Here is a 23,411-nt window from a genome sequence, read left to right on the forward strand (position 1 = left end):
CTTGGAGAGCTCAAACAAACTTTGTGCACACCAGCACCCAGAGACTCCACAGAGATTGAGCCAGAACTGTGTTTGAGTGTCTCCTGCAGAGGTACAGGTCAGCAGTGGATGGCTGCAGGGACAGGGGCTCTGGTTGCAGGAGACCTGGGTATGGCATAAGCCCTCTTGAAGGAGGTCGCCATTAACCCCACCGTAGAGTCACCAGAACTCACACAGGACTGGGAAACAGACTCTTGGAAGGAACAAACAAAAGCTTGTGTGCACCAGGACCCAGGAGAAAGGAGCAGTGACTCCACAAGAGACTGAGCCAGACTTGCCCATGAGTGTAAGGAGTCTCTGGTGGAGGCGTGGGTTGGCAGGGGCCTGCTGCAGGGTTGGGGCACTGAGTGCAGCAGTGCATGCATGGGACTTTTTGAAGGAGGTCACCATTATTTTCATTACGTCCACCATAGTTTGGCCTCAGGTCAAACAACAGGGAAGGAACACATTCCCACCTATCAACAGAAAATTAGATTAAAGATTTACTGAGCATGGCTCCGCCCATCAGAAGAAGACCCAGTTTTCCCCACAGTCAGTCTCCCCCATCAGAAAGCTTCCATAAGCCTCTTATCCTTCTCCATCAGAGGGCAGACAGAATGAAAACCACAATCACAGGAAACTAACCAATCTGATCACATGGGCCACAGCCTGGTCTAACTCAATGAAACTAAGCCATTCCGTGTGGAGCCACCCAAGATGGACGGACGGGTAATGGTGGAGAAGTCTGGCAGAATGTGGTCCACTGGAGAAGGGAACAGCAAACTACTTCAGTATTCTTGCCTTGAGAACCCCATGAATAGTATGAAAAGGCAAAAAGATAGGAAACTGAAAGATCAACTCCCCAGGTCGGTAGGTGCCCAATATGCTACTGGAGATCAGTGGGGAATTAATTCCAGAATGAAGAGATGGAGCCAAAGCAAAAACAACGTTCAGCTGTGGATGTGACTGGTGATGGAAGTCAAGTCCAGTGCTGTAAAGAGCAATATTGCATAGGAATCTGGAATGTTAGGTCCATGAATCAAGGCAATTTGGAAGTGGTCAAACAGGAGATGGCAAGAGGGAACATCCGACATTTTAGGAGAGAACTAAAATGGACTGGAATGAGCAAATATAACTCAGATGACCATTATATCTACTACTGTGGGGAAGTATCCCTTAGAAGAAATGGAGTAGCCATCATAGTCAACAAAAGGGTCTGAAATGCAGCACCTGGATGCAATCTAAAAAAAAAAAAAAAAAAAAGATCTCCGTTCGTTTCCAAGGCAAACCATTCAACACCACAATAATCCAAGTCTATGCCCCGACCAGTAACCCTGAAGAAGCTGAAGTTAAATGGTTCTATGAAGACCTACAAGACTTTCTAGAAATAACACCCCAAAAAGATGATGCTTTCATTATATGGGACTGTAATGCAAACGTAGGAAGTCAAGAGATACCTGCAGTAATAGGCAAATTTGGCCTTGGAGTACACAGTGAAGCTGGTCAAAGGCTAACAGAGATTTGCCAAGAGAATGCACTGGTCATAGCAAACACCCTCTTCCAACAATACAAGACATGGACATCACAAGATGGTCAATACCAAAATCAGACTGATTATATTCTTTGCAGCCAAAGATGGAGAAGCTCTATACAGTCAGCTAAAACAAGACTTGGAGCTGACTGTGGCTCAGATCATGAACTCCTTATTGCAAAATTGAAATGTAAATAGAAGAAAGTAGCGAAAACCACTAGACCATGCAGGTATGACCTAAATCAAATCCCTTAACAATTATATAGTGGAAGCGGGAAATAGATTCAAAGGATGATATCTGATACAGTGACTGTATCAGAAGAACTATGGACAGAGGTTTGTGACATTGTACAGGAGGCAGTGATCAAGACCATTCCCAAGGGAAAGAAATGCAAAATGGCAAAAGGGTTGTCTCAGGAGGCCTTACAAATAACTGTAAAAAGAAGAGAAGCTAAAGACAAAGGAGAAAAGGAAAGATATACCTATTGGAATGCAGAATTCTAAACAACAGCACAGAGAGATAAGAAAGCCTGGCTCAGTGATCAATGTAAAAAATAGAGGAAAACAATACAATGGGAAAGACTAGAGATCTCTTCAAGAAAATTAGAGATACCAAGGGAACATTTCATGCAAAGATGAGCACAATAAAGGACAGAAATGTATGGACGAAACAGAAGTAGAAGATATTAAGAAGAGATGGCAAGAATATACAGAAGAACTGTACAAAAAAGATCTTCAAGATCCAGTAACCATGATGATGTGATCACTCACCTAGAGCCAGACATCCTGGAATGCGAAGTCAAGTGGGCCTTAGGAAGCATCACTAGGAACAAAGCTAGTGGAGGTGATGGGATTCCAGCGGAGCTATTTCAAATCCTAAAAGATGATGCTGTGAAAGTGCTGCACTCAATATGCCAGCAAATTTGGACAACTCAGCAGTGGCCACAGGACTGGAAAAGGTCAGTTTTCATTCCAATCCCAAAGAGAGGCAATGCCAAAGAATGCTCAAACTAAGGCACAATTGTACTCACCGCACATGCTAGCAAAGTAATGTTCAAAATTCTCCATGTCAGGCTTCAATAATACATGAACCATGAACTTCCATATGTTCAAGCTGGATTTAGAAAAGGTAGAGCAACCATAGATCAAATTGCCAACATCCGTTGGATCATCAACAAAGCAAATGAGTTCCAGAAAAACATCTACTTCTGCTTTATTGACTATGCCAAATCCTGTGACTGTGTGGATCACAACAAACTGGAAAATTGTTAAAGAGATGGGAATACCAGACCACCTGACCTGCCTCCTGAGAAATCTCTATGAAGGTCAAGAAGCAACAGTTAGATCTGGATATGGAACAACATACTGATTTCAAATCAGGAAAGAAGTCCATCAAGGCTGTATATTGTCACCTGCTTATTTAACTTATATGCAGAGTACATCATGAGAAACACTGGGCTGGAGGAAGCACAGGCTGGAATCAAAATTGCAGGGAGAAATATCAATAACCTCAGATAAGCAGATGACACCATCCTTATGGCAGAAAACAAAGAACTAAAGAGCCTCTTGATGAAAGTGAAAGAGGAGAGTGAAAAGTTGGCTTACAACTCAACATTCAGAAAACTAAGATCATGGCATCCGGTCCCATTACGTCATGGCAAGTAGATGGGGAAACAATGGAAACAGTGACAGACTTTATTTTTGTGGGCTTCAAAATCACTGCACATGGTGACTGTAGCCATGAAATTAAAAGACATTTGCTTTTTTGAAAAAAAGCAGTGACAAACCTGTTGCTAAGTCACTTCAGTCGTGTCTGTAGGGTTGTCCTCTGTGCAACCCTATAGACAGCAGCCAACCAGGCTCTCCCATCCCTGGGACCCTCCAGACAAGAATACTGGAGTGGGTTGCCATTTCCTCCTCCAATGCATGAAAGTGAAAAGTGAAAGTGAAGTTGCTCAGTCATGTCCGACTCCTAGTGACCCCATGGACTGCAGCCTACCAGGCTCCTCTGTCCATGGGATTTGCAGGCAAGAGTACTGCAGTGGGGTGCCATTGCCGTCTCCAGTGACAAACCTAGACAGCATTATTAAAAATCAAAGACATTGCTTTGCCAACACAGGTCTGTCTAGTCAAAGCTATGGCTTTTCCAGTAGTCATGTATGGATGTAACAGTTGGACTATGAACGAAGCTGAACACCAAAGAATTGATGCTTTAGAACTGTGGTGTTGGAGAAGACTCTTGAGAGTCCCTTGGGCTGCAAGGAGATACAACCAGTCAATCCTGAAGGAAATCAGTCCTGAATATGCATTGGAAGGACTGATGCTGAAGCTGAAACTCCAATACTTTGGCCACCTGATGTGAAGAACTGACTCATTGGAAAAGACCCTGATGCTGGGAAAGATTAAAGTCGGGAGAAGAAGGGGTCGACAAAGGATGAGATGGTTGGATGGCATTGCCAACTTGATGGACATGAGTTTGAGCAAGCTCTGGGAGTTGGTGATGGACAGGGAGGCCTGGTGTGCTGTAGTCCATGGGGTTGCAAAGAGTCGGACATGACTGAGCGACTAAGCTGAAACAACAGGGTCCTACTGTATGGCACAGGGAACTATATTCAATCTCCTGGGATAAATCATAATGGAAAAATATAAAAAGCAACATATATATATATATATATATTTGAATCACTTTGTGGTATTGCACAGTTTAACACAACATTGTAAAGCAACAGTACTTCAATAAAATAAATTTTTTTAAGTAAAAAAAAATGATTTGGGAGATTGAGATTGATACATATACACTATTGATACCATGTATAAAATAGATAAGTTATGAAAACCTACTGTATAACACAGGGAACTCTACTCAGTACTCTGTGGTGGCCTAAATGGGAAGGAAATCCAAAGTGAGAGAATATATGTATATGTACAGCTGATTCACTTTACTGCACAGCAGAAACACAACATTGTAAAGCGACTATACACCAACAAAAATTAATTTTAAAAAATATATATTTTAAATAATAGGATGATATCTGTGTTGAATTGTAAATAATAATGACAGGAATGATAACAGTGCTTTGGATGGAATGCTTGTGTCTCCCACAAATTCATATGTTGAAGCCTTCACTTCCAATATGGCTAAATTTGGAAACTGGCCATTACAGAATTATAGGTCAATGAGGTCACAGGTAGGGCCCTGGTCTGATAGGATCAGTGTCCTTAGAGGAAGAGAAGGCACCAGCTCATTCTCTCTGAAAGCTCAGACCAGCTGAGCGCTCAGCCCTGAAAGCCAGGAAGAGAGCCGAGAATCAGACCTACCCCCAAGCACCTGGGGCCTCCAGGATCTGAGAGAAGTAACTTTCTTTTGTTTCAGCCCCCGAGTCCACAGCATGTTGTTATGGCAGGCCTGGGGCAGTGATGGTGATAGTGATAATAAGACCATTTATTTAACTGTTCACCACATGAAAGCTCTACACGGGTCATCTCACTGAGTTCCTACAACAGCAGTGATCATACACATATTTTATGTAAAAGCTGAATCACAGCCAGTTAAGTAAGCTCTCGAGTTTGCACCACTAGGACCTACAGTCAAGCCCAGTCTATTCATGTCAGCACAATCCTGCCTCAGGACTGATTCCAAGGGCTGCTAATATCACTGAACATCTACTCCATGCTGGACAGTGATAAAGAGAGATTTGCATTAATGTTCTAGCTTGATCCTGAGTTACAAATGCCCTCCACATCCAGGGAGGTCAAGTAACGTTCCCAAAGTGAAAGTGTTAGTCACTCAATTGTGTCCGATTCTTTGCAACTCCATGGACTATAGCCTGCCAGGCTCCTCTGTCCACGGAATTTCCCAGACAAGAATACTGGAATGGCTTGCCATTTCCTCCTCCAACGGATCTTCTCAACCCAGGGACTGAACCTGGGTCTCTTGCATTGCAGGCAGATTCTTTACTGTCTGAGCCACTAGGGAAGCCCCAGCACCCCCAGAAGACCCGCTATTCTCAGGTCAAAGAGGCAAGATTTGAAATTAGGTCTTTCTGATTTCAGGAACCATCCTTCCACTGCCCTGAATTTTATAGCATTTCAGCAAAGAGAGGAGAAACATGCTTTTCAGAGGAACTACAGAAAAAATACTCAGAAGCTTTGATGTATTGGAGGGAAGTGTACATCAAAAAGTGGGCTGGAGAAGATCACATCTGAGCTGGAAGCAGAGCCAGATCTGCTGGCGCCCAAGCTGGTGATCTTGCCCTTGACCTGCTGTCTGACCCTGGCTCATAACCCTGGTTCAGTTCAGTTTATGCAAAGGTGAATGAAGCCTTCATCCGATTACATTTGGGTGGGGTAACTATGGGGCTTCCCTGGTAGCTCAGCTGGTAAACAATCTACCTGCAATGCAGGAGATCCTGGTTCAATTCCTGGGTGGGGAAGATCCCCTAGAGAAGGGATAGGCTACCCACTCCAGAATTCTTGGACTTCCCTGGTGGCTCAGGCGATGAAGAATCTGCCTACAATGCAGGAGACCTGGGTTCTATCCTTGGGTTGGGAAGATCCCCTGGAGGAGGGAATAGTAACCCACTCCAGTATTCTTGCCTGGAGAATCTCCATGGACAGAGGAGCCCACCAGGCTACAGTCCATGGGGTCACAGAGTTGGACACGACTGAGTGACTAAGCATAGCCCAGCACAGGGTAATTATGAATGTGGGGGGGGGGGGGGGTTGGGGGAGGAACAGTGACCAATCAGCCATCATGACACCATAGGAAGGGTTTGTCTGAAGTTACATCCTGATGTTTAATGAACAAAACCACAAATATATCCCCATAATTTGGTAACCCATGGGATTCAGTGTACAAAGTCATACCCTTGGACATATGAAATTGAAAGTGAAAGTTGTCAGTCCTGTCTGAATCTTTGCAACCCCATGTATACAGTCCATTGAATATACAGTCCTGGCATATACATATACATATATGCCACGTCAAATATAGTATTCACAATAATGCCTCCCATTTGAAAGACAGTCTCATGAAGCTTCTAGATGTGTTTTTTAACCAGTACATTTTGCTGGGTTTGAGAAATGCATTTACCTCAGTAGACTCCATTTTTTCCTTGAAACACTTGAATGTAAAGAAAAATATGATAAATTGACTGGTAAGATAGTGAAATATCCCCCATGCAATGATAAGCAATAGCAAATAATTAAGAAAAATGCTTCTGACTTCTTTCAGCAATTTGAAACCCTTTCCAGCAAGAAAAAATTATCCATTAAAGCTTTCCATAGGAATTCTCACTGGGAGAAAATGGCAATGATATTTTTTTAGCCCAAATTGAATATATACATAACATTTTTTATTTTCTTTATCTATTGGATCCAATTTGATAATGCTTGTAAATACAAACAGCATTTGACCTACAGATGTTAATGTGTGTGTGTGTGCGTGTGTGTGGGTGTTAGCCATTCAGTTGTGTCTGACTCTTTGCAACTCCATGGACTGCAACCTTCTAGGCTCCTCTGTCCATGGGATTCTCCTGGAAAATATACTGGAGTAGGTAACTATGCCCTCCTCCAGGGGATCTCCCTGACCCAGGGATCAAATCCAGTTTTCCTGTATTGCAAGTGGATTCTTTACCATCTGAGCCACTAGGGTAGCCCACAGATATTAATAACACTACACTCATCCTAAAAATAGTAATGCTCTTAGAGCCTGGGCTGCACCAAGATAGTCACCTAGTTCACTCAGCACGGCCAAAACTGATTTCATTCTGTTCTCACGGTGAAATGGCCACAAAACTTGTAGTGTGTTCCTGTGGTAGTAATAGCTGGCTGCTTATATCCAGTATCTATTTTATTCTTGCATAAAATCAGAACCCACATTTCATTTTAGGGCCATTCCTGACAATGTATTGCACAAACATTTGCAGATAAGCTATGGCTATGTGATTATTTCTGGCCAATGTCATATAAGCCAGGAGACTTCTTTAAATTTTGTACTTCCCCCTACCCCACCCTAATCCTTTTTTTTTTTTTTCCTTTTGGATTATATTGTGATAGCTAGAGCTTTAGCAGCCACTTTGGAATATAAGGGAAATTCTAAAGATGGCAGATCTGGGTTCTCAGTGTCTGTGGATCCATTATATGTTTCCTCCAGAACTGTAGGCAAATAGCCATTGCTCACTGAAGAGTGCTTATTTGCTCTAAAATTCTCTTACCCTCAATATACTTCTTCCTGTTCTCCATCTCTGGAGGCCCATCCAGATGGTGAGGATTCCATGAGGTCAGTACCCGCACCACTGGTTGGAGAGCAGAGGGTGGTCAGTGCTCACAGGTCTCAACCTGCCATCTCCACCAACTGCCTGCTTCTCAAGCTTTTTACTGAATACACTACCTCTTGCTTACTGCACTCACCTTTCATTTAGTACACAGAGAGGGCTTGATAATATTAATTGAAAAAATGATCATGTGCATGCACACTTATGTGACTGAAAGGGCTTTGGACTATTCTAGGGTATGAAACTGAGGTGAAACATACCACAGACAGACCGCCCCCAAACCATCACTAAGCAGGACTAATGCAACAGCCAAGCAATAACAAGGAGAAAACACAGCCATACCTGTTTGGAAATTTAAAATGTCTATATCCTCCATTTGGGTAGGAATATCTGTGATTAAACTGAAGTATTCATATCCTACTTATGACATGAAATATCGGGGGAAGGGTATGTGAGGAGCATGCATTTCATAAGATGATTTGGAGGGATAATGTTATTGCTGTTCAGTCGCTAAGTCGTGTCCAACTCTTTGTGACCCCCCAGCACTTCAGCGTGCCATGCTTCCCTGTCCCTTCACTATCTCCTGGAGTTTACTCTAGCTCCACTTTTTAATTCAATATCCACTAAACCAAACTAAGTGTAAGTTTAAGGCTCTTACTCTTTACTATTCCAAAAATATACTTCTTGTTTGCTTTTTACACTCTCGACTTTTCATGAGGGTCTTAATACATCCTCTGTTTAAACATCTGGGTAAAGATACACCATATAATAAAAGTCAGATCAGTGGAAGTGGAATCATAATGGTTGTGTCTGCCTTACAAAGTACTCCACTCATAATGCTTTCAAATGATGGGAGTTTGTTTAAAAGTCTCAGTTGGGTGACCTTAAGCCCAAAGGTCTTAAGACAAATGTTCAACTTCAAAGGCATAACATATCTGCATGACTTATGAATGCAATGACATTTTCAACATTAACATAAGCTTTGACCTTTTGTGTCCAGCCTTCTGGGATACGGTGTGTTAGCAGGTATGGCTTCTCTTTTCCTTCCTGTGTATTGTTCAGAGTACACCTTGAAGCATAAACTTCAAGAACACAGCATCTGAAAGCCTAGAAAACAATCCCTAAGAGCAGATTTTAGCAGAGTAAAACTCAATGAAACTTTAACCTTTTCAAGCTTTAAAAGATCTAGTAGTTTTTTTTCCTGCTTACCAAAATTAAATTCAATTCCTAAAGATACAAGGAAATATACTGGTGGAAACACAATTACATTCCAAGAATCAAGTTAAAGCACATCTCATTTATTCACAGCAGTATAAACATGTTCATTATTCACAAATTTTATCTATTGATTCAACAACAACAACAAAAGATTACATCTTCCATTTTGACAGGGAGACAATGTGAGAATTTGGGGAAGATCATAAAACCCCGAATTGTAACTTCTTCAAGAAAGCATAATTCAAGTGATACATGTGGATCAAAATCATTCCACCAAAACAATTCATGATTGGCTTAATCCTTACCAATTAAAAAATCTCTAGTATAGAGTTATATTCAGGACAGATTATATTTTAATGAAATCTTGCTTCAGCAAAGAAATACCACATGAAAGTGTTTTGCTTTGATCACAAGCTACTATTATTCAATAACTTAATTGCATAAAGTTAAATTTTTAAATAAAGTCAGTACAGTCCTCTATTTTAGAAAAATGTTATTCAATGAAGGTTGAGAAAACTTTCAACTCAGAAGTGTCTGCCTAGAAACTCTTTCAAGGAGCAGACATGGTGATTTTATTCAAGTTTACACAGCCTTCTAGAGCCACACCTGAGCGCTTTATATCTGAGACCATTCCAAGGACAATAATTCTGAGAATAACATAACTTTAGAAATATAAAACTTGTCTAAAAATCAGTGTTTCCTACATATAGTGGTACTTTTGCTTCTATAATTAGAAGGTATCTAAGTATTTCTTAGATCGTTGATTTTCAAGCTGAAAAGTGCCTCAGAAACCCAGGAGACTTGTTTAAACCGAGACTGCAGGGCCCCCGGCCCAGAGTTTTAGATTCTGGGGTGGGGGCTGAAAACCTGCATTTCTACCAAGCTCCCAGAAGATGCTGATGCAGCTGTTATGGGCACCAACACACTCTGAAAACCACTGACTTAGAATAACTTTAAGAACAACAATAACTAATTCAAATTAATAAAAGGAAAATATATCTATATCACAATTCTTTCTATATTTCCCTAAATTTATAATCTGGGAAACTCTGGTCAAATTTTTTGTAAATGATACAGAGTCCCCAGTTCAATTTACTTAATTTTGATAAAGCAAAATTGACTAAAAATTTCTTTAATTACTATTTTTAAAAAGACTCTTTTATAAGGAAGAAATGGTATGCTTTCATTTCATACCATATAATGTCATCCAGGGTTATGGAAAGGGTGCATTTAAATCACTGAATTGTTACTTAGACACATGTAAAGGTAATTCCCCTGGAGAAGCAAATGGCAACTTACGCTAGTATTCTTGCCTGGGAAATTCCATGGACAGAGACAGGGGCCTCGTGAACTACAGTCAAAGGGTCGCAGAGAGTCAGACACAACTGAGCGACTGAACAACAACAAAGATAACCTCGTAAAAAGACGACAAAAACAGGAAACAATCCTGGGTATTATTCTCTATGCAAATAAGTCAGGAAAGTCTTTAACCTTCGGGGCCTCAGCTGCTTTAAAACTAAAATGGAACATTTCACCCGGACAACCTCTGACAGCCTTTCTAGCTCCTGAAGGAATGTGAATTCCTTCCTGTGTCCCAGGAAGCCACCTTGGCTTGGCAAAAAGAGTAACTAAATCAGAGAAAGTGCCCAAAAGTCTACAGAAAAGCATGACCTTTCAGTGTGTTCATTATTAACTAACAAAGAGCTTCAAAACAGAACATGAAGGCGAGAATGAGACTGGATTGCCACCCGTGTCTTCCATCTTCTTTGGGGCCCACTTGCTTCTTTGATCTTTGAATTTAATTAAAACAAAAGACAAGGTTTTATTTCCCTAAAAAGCGTCTTCTTAGTGCTTAGACAGGCAGGTGCCGTGAGTGATCACACTTGGCGGACAGTTCAGAAGGTGATGGAGTTTGCCACTGCTCAGTCGCAAAATTAACAAATATCTGGAAGAAATGATGAACACAATTGCTAACTTCGAGGAACCCTCAACCCTTTGTTCTCATACAAGGAACATCTTCTCAAACATTCCTAAGGATCACAACCATTCATTCATACCAATCCTTCCGATTCACCTTCAACACATAGGTCCGAACTTCAGGAATGATAAACATTTCCAGACACAATAAACTGCCAGGAAATTCTCGATGCCTTAAGCACAATTTTAGATTGACCTATGATCTAATTTCACATGCCAGGACTCTTAGGGAACCAAGCACGTTTTTTTCCTAAGGTCAGCTCACAGTGGAGCCCCTTTAATTATTAGTGGTGTGCGTGGGTGCCAGGTCGCTTCAGTCATGTCTGACTCTTTGCAACCCTATAGACTGTAGCTCACCAGGCTCCTCCATCCAAGGGTTTCTCCAGGCAAGAATACTGGAGTGGGTTGCCATGCCCTCCTCCAGGGGATTCTCCTGACCCACGCCTCTTATGTCTCCTGCATTGGCAGGAGGGTTCTTTACTGCTAGCGCCACCCGGGAAGCCCAGTTATTAGTGGCGGTGGGGGATAACTGGAGACACAGTGGATGACAGCCTGACCTGCTTATTGAACACCAATGAAACTAGGAGCTGATGGAAGCCCTGAATGCTGAATGCTTACCTTGAGTGGAGAGCACACAATCAACAGACCTCCTTTATAAACTCAAAAAGTGGTTAATAAAAGAAATGGTGACCTCAAGAAGTAATCTGCCCCTTTTTTAAATCAGCTGGAGCAGGCCTCAAGAAAAACCACCCAGTGTCTCCTTCAAGGTACTATACCTGCTCCAGAGTGGTCTGGTTGATGGAGTAATGTCTGATATTCAGGAAGCTTTTATTGTCTTCTAGAACTCTGAACAGGTTGGCTAAGCACACCCATCTTTTTGGCATGTGATATTCCAACAAATTAAGGCGCTGCCCCTGAAAGCAAAAAAAAAAAAAAAAGATTGGATCACAGGATTAGGAATCATTAAAACTGACCACACTATAGTTAATTGCCAAATAAACTATCTCTTTTCAAAGCAGAGTCTTTTCAAACCCTTTTCAAACTCTTTTCAAACCCTCAGATACCAACTAAAGTCAGAGGTCAGTTTTGTGAGCCTTCCAAGAATGCTCATGGGCTGTGCTTTACCATGAGGCATATTTGATAAGAGGTATCCCCCAGGGAGGGGTGCTGCTCTTCCCCCTTTCTGTCCCCACTGTGCCACAAGCCTGGGAAACCCTTTCTTGGGGAAAGAAGACCCTGTTAACAGCTAGGGAGAGGGAGGTGGACGTGGTATCAGAGACAGATGCACAGAGACCCCTGAACCTCACACCAGAGCACCCGCCATCCTCACCACTGGCAGAGCGACTCCCAGTAAGATGCTTAACTCTCTGAGCCCCATTCTCAGGGGTGCATGTGGAGACCCCAGTAGTAGTTTCACGGGGTAGAGGGCCTTGAACGTGAACCCCTGTAACCTAGACAGCATGCCTCTTGCTGGGTAGGATTTTACCCAATGGTTGTAAATGAAATAGACAAGCAATAGCTCCTTTAAGGACAACAATCTATTAGAAGTTATGACAAACAGGAATCTTGGGGTCATCCAAGAGAACTGCAAATGGTGCTTCTCAGAGGTTCCTGTGCACAGGGGTTGCTTGGTCCCTTTGGTAACACACAGACCAGGGGTTAGGATGCTGGGGACTGAGATGCTACGGGTCTCACCCACTCCCAGGTGATGAGGACCCACTGGTTCAAGGACCACACTTTGCATCAGGTGTGTAGAGGGCTGTGACCTCAAGCCCAGGGCAGTTCTTGTGAATTAATGCTGAAACCACAGAAGCTACAAACCCCCTAGTAAATGTATGGAAGAAGCTAACTTGTGTATCTTCCCTCCTAAAGAAAATGAACTATGTGAAGTTGTGCCCACAGGAAAGGGAAGATGAATAAGAACTATCTGCACTGGGAGACCTCATAACAGGACCAGAGGCTCGCCATCCTTCAGAGAGGTCAGGTGACACCCACAGACAGCCCCTGCTGTTTTGGGGGAAGAGATATGGCCTGTACTTTGCAATGAGCTCACAACAGTAGGCACTGTCTTTGAAGCATAGAATTAAAATAGGGGAAAGACAAGGGCATTTGTGAGAGGTTTTTAGCTCAAAATGAAGTAATGTACAATGTTAGCACTACCTTAAACTGGATTCCTGGGAAATAGAGCTTCAAGCAGTCGGAAACAGCACTGTGTTGATCTACTTCCTTGTGGAGCCAAATCTTGACTGTATAACCATCACCAAACCTGAGAGTTGAATTTAAAAAATAAGGTTACTATTATATAAATCTAAGATAGATAAACTCTAAGTCCATTTTCACAGGAAGGCAGAAAAAGTAAGTAACTATTCCAAACTGTTGGAAGATTGTGTGTTCTCAAAAACAGAATATTCAAGAATTAATAACACAGACACTGATTTATCTGTTTGAAAACTTAGCAAATCTTAGAATCAACACCTGGTTCAATACAAAAGAGAGGGTGAAAATGCAAGCTGTGAAGACAAAGTGCTAAGTTAAGAAGCCAGAGCTGAGTTGGAGATGAGCCCTGAGACTATCCCAGTCTCAAGAACTGCACTGATGCCCAAGTGGCTAGAAGAGTGGACGGTAACAGGGGCTGATCATGGAATCAAGACAGACATTTGCTTATCATGAAAAACAATTCCCTCAACTGTCCGCAAACTCTGAGGGCCCAGCAACTGCAGGGGGCCAAGGCCCTGACGTCACAGAGCTGTGAATGGAGGTCTGCTGGGGTCTGAGCAACCACAACCGAGGTGACACTCCTACCACACACAACCTCTAATAGTGAACCCCAAGAGTGGAGGGGGCTTCCCAAGACGATTTACATTGTTCTATTACATAGGCCAGGTGCCCAGCATGGTGTCAGACACACAGTCAGATCTCAGTGAAGATCTGTTGAGTGAAAGCAAATACACAAATATATCATGATATAGTGATTTTTTGCTGGTTTTGCTGATATATTTTTATATCAGCAAAAAATCACTGATATATTTACCCCAAGTACCTAGAACTAATAAACAGTAGTTGAATGAATGAATGAAAAAATACTACGCCCAGAGCCTTACAAGCACGATCATTGCTGGGGGAAATGTGATACTTTTAAGTCAATTTTCCATGACTGAGACTAACTAACACATTTATGGGCAAATCACTTTTCAGGTAAGTCTACCTGGTGAAGAAGAGGACAAAGATAATATGGCTTTGCTTCAGGGACACGGAACAGCCTTGCAAAGACCCAGAGATCCTGGTCCCGGTTCTGCTTTCCCACCTCCTGCCCTGATCTCAGACTTCCTCTGAGATCTGTGTGTGACTCCAACTGCCCCCAGCTATTCCAAGTTCATGGTTTCACGTCCACTCCGGGATGAGAGGTCACTGAGAACATGGGCAAAACCTGAGTGACAGCAGCCAGGGAGGTAGCCCACCCATCTGGCTCTCCTGAGCTCGTTCCCAGGACTCTCTGAGGCCGACCCTACCTGGTTCGTACAGGAAGTGTATGTGCTCTGGGCTCCCCTCGATCAGGGGTGCATGTCTGACGTGGAACCAGGGTGCCTGCTCTGTGTCCCTGAGAGCCTCCCACATGGGTGTATTTCAGGGTTCCATGGAGGAAGAGCTGAGGCCCAGATCCTTGAACGGCTCCCAGGGTGAGGTGCTGTCTCAGAAGCTGCTGCCCTTCAGAGAGCTCTCTGCTGTCCTGGGGAGAGATGCTCCTAGTCACGTGGTTATGGCCAGCCTGAGAGTGAAGGTCAAAGTGTCTGGAAGCCTATGTGTAAATCCAGCTCCCCATCCATGCACCAGACCTCTGACCCCATGGAGTCGAATTGTCTCACTTCCGTTCTCTCATCTAGAAAACAGGCTCATAGAACGAGGCCCCTGACAAGGGGGTCAGAAGCCTGAGTACACGAACCCCTGAGGAAGCAGGTGCATGAACATCCAGTGAAAGTGAGGTTCCACATGGGACAGGCCCAGAATGAGGAGCATCCTTGGTGTGAAGATGCTCACAGATCTGGGGAACGTAGACAAAGCAAATGAAAAATCAGAACACAGGTGTACCTAGAGATGACCACACTAAGGAAGTCAGACAGAGGTAGACAAGTATCATATGATATCACTTCTATGTGGAACCTAAAATATGACACAAATGAAACAGATTCATAGACATAGAGAACAGACTTGTTGTTGCCAAGGGGGAGAGGCAGAGGGATAAATCAGAAGCTTGGGATTAACACATACACACTACTCTATATAAAACAGATAACCAACAAGGTCCTACTGTATAGCTTAGGGAACTATAGTCAATATCTTACCCAACAATGGAAAAGAATATGAAAAAGAATGTACATATGTGCATAATTGAGTCACTTTCCTGCACAGCAGAAATTAACACAATATTATAAATCAACTATTACCTCAAAAAGTAAAGAATCAGAACATGAATCTGCAGCACTTATTACACAGAAATACAGGGTGAGAGGTGACACTGACTAAGCAGAAATGACTTCATTGTTTCACGCACATTAGGATCCCCTTCACATCATCAGAAATGGCAGCCCTCCAGGGGTATTCTCCTAGAATGTTGTTTAATGCACGCTAAATTCCAATAATGGTCTAATATTCTCACCATAAGCATGTATACAAATTAATGTTTAAAAGTTATATTTGCACTAAGCCATTTCAGCTTTACTCTAGAGAATCAGAATTGCACGGTTCCTTAAAAAAAAAAAAAAAAAAAAAAAACAAACCACCAAAGAGAAAATGTTTCTGAAATAGATTGCAAACTCCTCAGGATCTCTCTAGAATACTTGATAAGACATGCAGACAGAAAATTATACAATCACAGCATCTTCAATAATTGAGAGAATCTTTGTAGAATCAAATTATGATATATCTAATTTACATTATTCTTACTTTCTCACTTCTGCCTATAACCTACACTTAATGCCAATGATCTAAATTCCACGAAGGATTTATTGGATTCGTGCACTTTCCATTCTAAAAGCTTTCAAAGTAGCAAAGGAGTCATTTGTGTATAAACTCACTCATCCCTCTCACATTTGCAGATAACCGATCACATCCACATCATTTGCAAAGCCAGCAATTACATAAAGACAAATAAACAGCATTACCTGTCACTGAAGATGCCTGTAAGAAGCACTCAGTCACTATTGAGAATCAGCATTTAGGTACCACAAACGTTCAGTGTAACATATGCAATAAACAGTAAAACAGGCGAGTAGCAATGGACTAGTGGAATAAGAAGTGTACACATATATACTGTACAATCCAGGGAGGAAATAAGGAGGGAGTGACTCAGTGATGGATACTCATCAGTTTTATTCAGCTTCCAGAGGCTCCTCTGCAAATCGCTCACACTCATGGCATTCATTTTAAAAAAATATTTATTTAGTTGCAGCATGCAGGCTTTTGTGAAATATATCTCCTGCCATATAAACAAACAAGAATGTCAAAGCTATCTGCGATTCCTGCCCTCCAAATGTGAATTTCTGAGCCATGCAGACGATAAGTGTGCCACTCCCTACTCGACAACTTAAGGATGTCACAGTCATCAGTGATTATAAATCTACCCCAGGGTGAGCCAGTGAGCCCTAAGGGAATTCAAGAAAGAAAAGAATACCTTTGTAAAAATACAGGATGCTTGGCCTTAGACAGCTGAGATGCATACGAAAGAAATGACTTCAATAACCCCAGACTCTTGCATCTTTCCGTACATAGAAGAATACTAAATTCTTTAACTTGATGTCTAGTTTTCCTTACTTAACAATAATATTTGATGTTCAGGCTGCCTGCCCCCTTTGTTGAAAACATCAATATAAACTGACCTACTGCTCAGGGCTACTTGGGATGCTGTCTCCAGGGCTTGAAGTCCTAAGATTTTCCCACCAAATAAAACATCTCTACCTTCAGTCTGCTTTCAGGTTGTGACTATTTTTTAAGTCGACACTTTGTCCATGGCATGTGGGATCTTAGTTCCCCAGTCAGGGTTCGAACCCAAGTTGTGTGCACTAGAAGGCGATTCTTAAGCACCGAATCACCAGGGAAGTCCCCCATAGCATTCCTAGTAGTAATGCTCTCACATCAAGCCTCCTGAGAAACCTGTATGCAGGTCAAGAAGCAGTAGCTAGAACCGGACTTGGAACAATGGACTGGTTCCAAATTGGGAAAGGAGTAGGTCAAGGCTGTATGTTGTCACCCTGCTTATTTAAATTATATGCAAAGTACATCATGAGAAACGCTGGGCTGGAAGAAGCACAAGCTGGAATCAAGATTGCCGGGAGAAATATCAATAACCTCAGATGTGCAGATAACACCACCCAGCAGCCTAAAGAGCCTGTTGATGAAAGTGAAAGAGGAGAGTGAAAAAGTTGGCTTAAAGCTCAACATTCAGAAAACTAAAATCGCATCTGGTCCCATCACTTCATGGCAAACAGATGGGGAAACAACGGAAAGAGAGAGACTTTATTTTGTGGGCTCCAAAATCACTGCAGACGGTGACTGCAGCCGTGAAATTAAAAGACACTTGTTCCTTGGGGAAAAAGCTATGACCAACCTAGACAGCATATTAAAAAGTAGAGACATTACTTTGCCAACAGAGGTCCATCTAGTCAAAGCTATGGTTTTCCAGTAGTCATGTATGGATGTGAGAGTTAGACGATAAAGCTGAGCACCAGAGAATTGATGCTTTTGAACTGTGGTATTGGAGAAGACTCTTGAGAGTCCTTTGGACTGCAAGGAGATCCAACTAGTCAATCCTAAAGGAAATCAGTCCTGAATATTCATTGGAAGGACTGATGCTGAAGCTGAAACTCCAACACTTTGGCCACCTGATGTGAACAGCTGACTCCTTTGAAAACATCCTGATGCTGGGAAAGATTGAAGAGAGGAGGAGAAGGGGACGACAGAGAATGAGATGGTTGGATGGCATCACCGACTCAATGGACATGAGTTTGAGCAACCTCCAGGAGCTGATGATGGACAGGGAAGCCTGGTGTGCTGCAGTCCATGGGGTATCAAAGAGTCAGACACGACTGAGTGACTGAACTGAACTGAATGAGAATGTAACATATGGTACAGGGAACTCTACTCAGTAATTTGTGGTGACCTAAATGGGAAGGAAATCCAAAACAGAGGGGATGTATGTATACATAGAGCTGATTCACTCTGCTGTATAGCAGAAACTAACAACATTGAAAAGCAGCTGCGTGCATGTGTGCATGCTCTGCTATATCTGACTCTGCGACCCCATGGACTATAGCCCATTAATCTCCCCTGCCCATGGGATTTCCAGGGCAAGAATACTGGAGTGGATTGCCATGCCCTCCAGGGAAGCTTCACTACCCAGAGTTCGAAGCCATGTCTCCTGCATTGGCAGGTAGATTCTCTACCACTGACCCACCTGGGAAGCCCTAAAAAGCAACTATACTGCAATTAAAATTAAGTTAAAAAAGAAGCCTGGTCATCAAAGAGAATGGCTTTTTTGTGGTTTTAATGTCTGTCCATCCTGGGTAATGTCAGCACAAGAAGGGAAGGGTCTTTAGGAAATGTAGATGTTTCTAGCAGCTGGATGGATGTCCAGTTACATCAGACTTCATAACAAAACAAATTCTGGAGATCTGCCTGCAGACAGTCCCAGCTGCCAAGCTGTGCTCACACCAGGATCCCCTGCAGAGGCAGATGGGACTAAGGTAATCATTCTCCTCCTGACTTCTCCCTCTGAGCCTCTCTACATAATTCAGCAAACGCCCCATGGAAAACGGCCACTGCAATTTACTGCCTGACCTGATGAGTGCTGCCTGGAGAGATGGCCATAGAATTTATGCATGAGATCCCAGGAGGGAAATAGCATCATGAAAATGGGGACCCTCAGAGCCTGCACCCCGCTCAGCTGCCCTCTGGACAAAGATCACAGCTTCAAAAAGCCCTTTCTGGCAGCAGGAAGTACTCTGTTCCAGGCCCACAAGCAAATGCACTTGATGCTATCTGGCTGGAGTTTGAAACTCCTGGGGTGTAAGGGGGATGGGTCCTCTTAGAAGATGTGATTAAAGCTCTTCTGAATTTCATTTTAGAGAGTTCCCAAATAATCTCTGTGGACTCCAGTCAGACCCTATGTAATACAGCCTTTAAAACAATAAGGGAATAATGAGAAAAATGATTTTCTTAGCAGAGAGGAATTAAGAGGCAGACTCCCTCCCCTTGTTGAGAAAATGCTTCAAGAAGCCAGATTCAGGGCAAAAGTCTCTGGGGCCTGAATGTGGCTAAAACACTCCTGCTGGACACCAGGGTAGATACATGCTGCCTGCCAGAGGAGTGTGGAGATGAGAAATAGCGGGTGCAAGATGGCGCCAGGCAAACGGGAAGCTCTGTGCTGCCCGTGCCCACCTTGCCCCCAGCTCCATGTTCAACAACATCAGGGAAGTGACTAAGATCGCAGTACACTGGAGCCTGATGTGTTTGGGGGCACATGATGAGAGGGTACACGGCTGAGCTGACCTCGTCCCAAGGGTGGCGGCAACTGCACTGGACCTAGACTAGCTAAAACGATCTTAAAAAGAGGAAGAAAGCTGAGGGACTAATACAAATTTCAAAACGTACTCAAAAGCAACAGTAATCAAGACAGTTTGGTATTAGCATCAGGATAGATATATAGACCAATGAACAGTATTGGGTCCAGAAATAAGCCTGTGGGCCTATGGTCAACCCATTGAATGGTTCTGACAAGGTGGTCAGAACCATTCAATGAGACGAATAATGTTTTCATCAAATTGGTCTGGATATACAGCAATACCAAGAGTTAACACATATAGTTTATGCAAAATGGATCAAATATCTAAATGTAGGTGTGTAAAAATGCAAAACTCTTGAAATCATACATAGCGATAAATCTTCACTTTCTCTGATTTCACAAGAGATTCTCAGATATGACAAAAAAAAAACATGAAAAACAAAAGAAAAAACTGGTAAGTTGGGCTTTATCAAAATTAAAGATATCTGTGCTTCTAAACGGAGAAGGCAATGGCACCCCACTCCAGTACTCTTGCCTGGAAAATCCCATGGAAGGAGGAGCCTGGTAGGCTGCAGTCCATGGGGTCGAGAAGAGTCGGACACGACTGAGCGACTTCACTTTCACTTTCACTTTCATGCATTGGAGCAGGAAATGGCAACCCACTTCAGTGTTCTTGCTTGGAGAATCCCAGGGCCGGGGGAGCCTGGTGGGCTGCCGTCTATGGGGTCGCACAGAGTCGGACATGACTGAAGCGACTTAGCAGCAGCAGCTGCAGTGCTTCTAAAGGTGTTATCAAGAAAATGAAAAAGCAAACCAACAAGTTGAGACAGTAGCACTGGCATATATACACGACCACGTGTGAGACAGCCAGCTAGCAGGAAGACACTGCTTGGCACAGGAAGCTCAGCTCAGTGCTCTGCGACGACCTAGAAGGGTGGGAGGATGCGCATGCGCGGCACAAGATGCTCAGCTCAGTGCTCTGTGACAACCTAGAAGGGTGGGAGGATGCGCACGGGAGCCCCGAGTGGCAGGGGACGGACATACCTATGGCTGATTCACACTGTTGTACAACAGAAACTAATACAACATGGTAAAGCAATCATACTCCAATTAAAAAGTGCATTTAAAAATGAGACAATACTTGCAAATCACCTATCTGAAAAGGGATTTGTACCTAGAATGTGCAACTCTTTCAATAATAAAAAGACAACCTAATACTGTTTAAATGGACAGAAGATATGAATAGGCATTTCTCCACAGCAGACAGGCAAGTGGGCAACAAGCACGTGGACAAATCAAAACCACAAGATACTACTCTTCACTGGGACGGCTAGAATAAAAATTCAGATAATAAAAAGTAATGAACAGGATGTAGAGCGATTACAAACTTCATTCAGGGCTGATAGGAATGTACAGAGAGTTTGGAAAACAAACTGACAGCTCCTTTAATGTTTAAGCACAGAGTTCACGATATGAGCTGCTTCCCTGGTGGCTCAGCTGGTAAAGAATCCGAGAATTCCATGAACTGTGTAGTCCAAGGGGTCACAAAGTGTCAGACACGATTGGGTGACTTTCACTTTCACTTTACTATATGATCTAGCAGTTTTCCTCAAAGGTATATACCCAAAGAAATAAAAGATACGCCCCTAAGAAAACTCCTAGCTGATTGTTTGTAGCAACAGAATGTATAACAGCCAAAAGGTGAACATAACCCAAACGCCCACTGACAATGAACAAACAGAAGTGTTGTATGTTATTTGGCCTTAAAAAGAAATGAAGTACTGATAACACAAATGAGCCTTAATGAGTGAACACTGCAATGAGTGAACGCTGCTGGTCAGAGAAGATCATATATTATGTAATTCCATTTATAGGTCAATAAGAGACAACTTTATAGAGACAGAAAGCAGATCAGTGGAGGTTAGAACTAGAATGAAAAGAAAATTGATCGCTAAAGGGACAGGGTTTCTTTTTGAGATGATGAAAATGCTCTAAAATTGGCTGCGGAGAAAGTTGCACATAATTATGAATATGCTAAAAAGCACTGAATTATACACTTTAAGCGAGAGAGTTGTATGACACGTAAAGTATATTTCAATTAATCTGTTAAAAGACAAAGAAAGGATGCCACTGTTTTGAAAAATCAATGACAAGTGGTTGGGACTGTAGTAGATTGTAAAAGTGTTAGTCACTCGGTTGTGTCCGACTCTTTGTGACCCCATGGACTCTAGCCCACCAAGTTCCTCTGTCCATGGAATTCTCCAGGCAAGAATACTGGAGCGGGCTGCCGTTCCCTTCTCCAGGGGATCTTTCCAACCCAGGGATCAAATCTGGGTCTCCCGCATTGCAGGCAGTTTCTTTACCCTCTGAGCCACCAGGGAAGCATGGCTCCAACATGACACCCTTTGCCATATCACCCTGCTGAGTTCTTGCCTTAAGGGGTGAGACTGTTCTCCTGCTCTTTTTCTTAACAGCCATGTGACACGATTTGCAGGTGCGATGTGACCTCAGGCTTGAATCGTACTTGTGCTCTCTAGACATTTTCCTGTTTGGAAAATGCTCAGACACTGATTCTGGAAGGAGGATGTGTTACAGGTGGGACAGAGCCAGCCCCTTTGAACCATCCAGACCAGCCCATCTGCAGCTGCTGGAGGATGAATGAAAATCATATCAGCCACTGCATCTCATAAACTTCACTTTGCAGCTGTTTACAACAAAAGCTAACTCATGCAAAGTTTTTTTTTTTATGCTTTTGATAAAAGAGAGCCCCAAATCAAATTTGTAAAATGCTTCTCAACTATGAAACCTTTAAACCGTTGTGGCCTCATGCATTTTCTTCAAATGCACACATACACCAACACACACACTTACATACACACATACAAATATACATACATGCACATACACAGACACACATGTACACTCACACACAGAGAAAAACGTACACACACATACACACAGAGATACATATACACACACACCTAAATTTTAGGCTAACTGAACCCAGAGTAAATAAACTTCCGAAATTTTAGTCCTGAAGTATTTGAAACCTGAAATACAGTTGCGACCTAGTTTGCAGTTTACCGCACTGAGCTGACCTCCTCACGGTGCTGTGCTCCGTCACACAGTCATGTCCAACTCTCTGTGACCCCAGGGACTGTAGTCTGCCAGGCTCCTCTCTTCATGGGATTCTCCAGGCAAGAATACTGGAGTGGGTTGCCATGCCCTCCTCCGAAGGATCTTCCAAACCCAGGGATCAAACCCAGGTCTCCCGCATTGCAGGCAAATTCTTTACCATCTGAACCACCAGGGAAGCAAAGTCCTGGGCTAAGAGGAATCTATTTCTTTGGCTAGCCTGGGTATTCCTGGGCTTATTAAGCTGCATTTGCAATCGGAATTCACCATCCTGCAGTGCCCGCTGAGCTTTGGAGTGGCACATTTTTGCTGTCTATGTGCACATTAGTTCTTGGCAGGTCAGGCTACGTCAGTACTGGGTCTGGCTACCCTGCAGGGAAGCGACAGGAAAACACTGCCAAAACTGAGCAGCAATTGGGCCTGCATCACGCACCTGATGGTTCCTGTTCATGGAGACACTGAGTAAGACAGAGCCTGTTTCTAAAAGCAGCCAACAAAGGACAAACAATGCAGAAGGTTCTGGGAGAAAGCAGGCTTCATCCGGTCCAGAGATCAGTGGGAGCTGGATAGAAATCTTTATCAAAGGGGTTGATTGTTGTTATTATTCTTCATTAAGCTGAGCAGAGCCTAAATTCTCCCACAGTCTCATCTGACTGCTCTTTTAAAGTTCAATCAAAGCAGCCTGGAAGAAGATATCGTCTAG

General features: G+C 42.9%; 1 protein-coding gene across 1 annotated transcript in view; it reads right to left on the reverse strand.

Moving 5' to 3' along the window:
• Nucleotides 1–9,101: 9,101 nt before the first annotated feature.
• Nucleotides 9,102–23,411, reverse strand: part of ABCA13 (ATP binding cassette subfamily A member 13) — a 335,950-nt gene continuing 321,640 nt past the window's right edge. Inside the window, exons 46-48 of the mRNA XM_070787451.1 lie at nucleotides 13,180–13,285; nucleotides 11,796–11,933; nucleotides 9,102–10,987 (exon numbers count right to left, since the gene is read on the reverse strand). Coding sequence (XP_070643552.1) covers nucleotides 10,895–10,987; nucleotides 11,796–11,933; nucleotides 13,180–13,285 — 337 coding nt within the window. The 3' untranslated portion in view covers nucleotides 9,102–10,894. The remainder of the gene's footprint in view (nucleotides 10,988–11,795; nucleotides 11,934–13,179; nucleotides 13,286–23,411) is intronic.

The sequence above is a fragment of the Bos indicus genome, chromosome 4 (assembly GCF_029378745.1).
Source record: "Bos indicus isolate NIAB-ARS_2022 breed Sahiwal x Tharparkar chromosome 4, NIAB-ARS_B.indTharparkar_mat_pri_1.0, whole genome shotgun sequence".
Lineage (NCBI taxonomy): Eukaryota > Metazoa > Chordata > Mammalia > Artiodactyla > Bovidae > Bos > Bos indicus.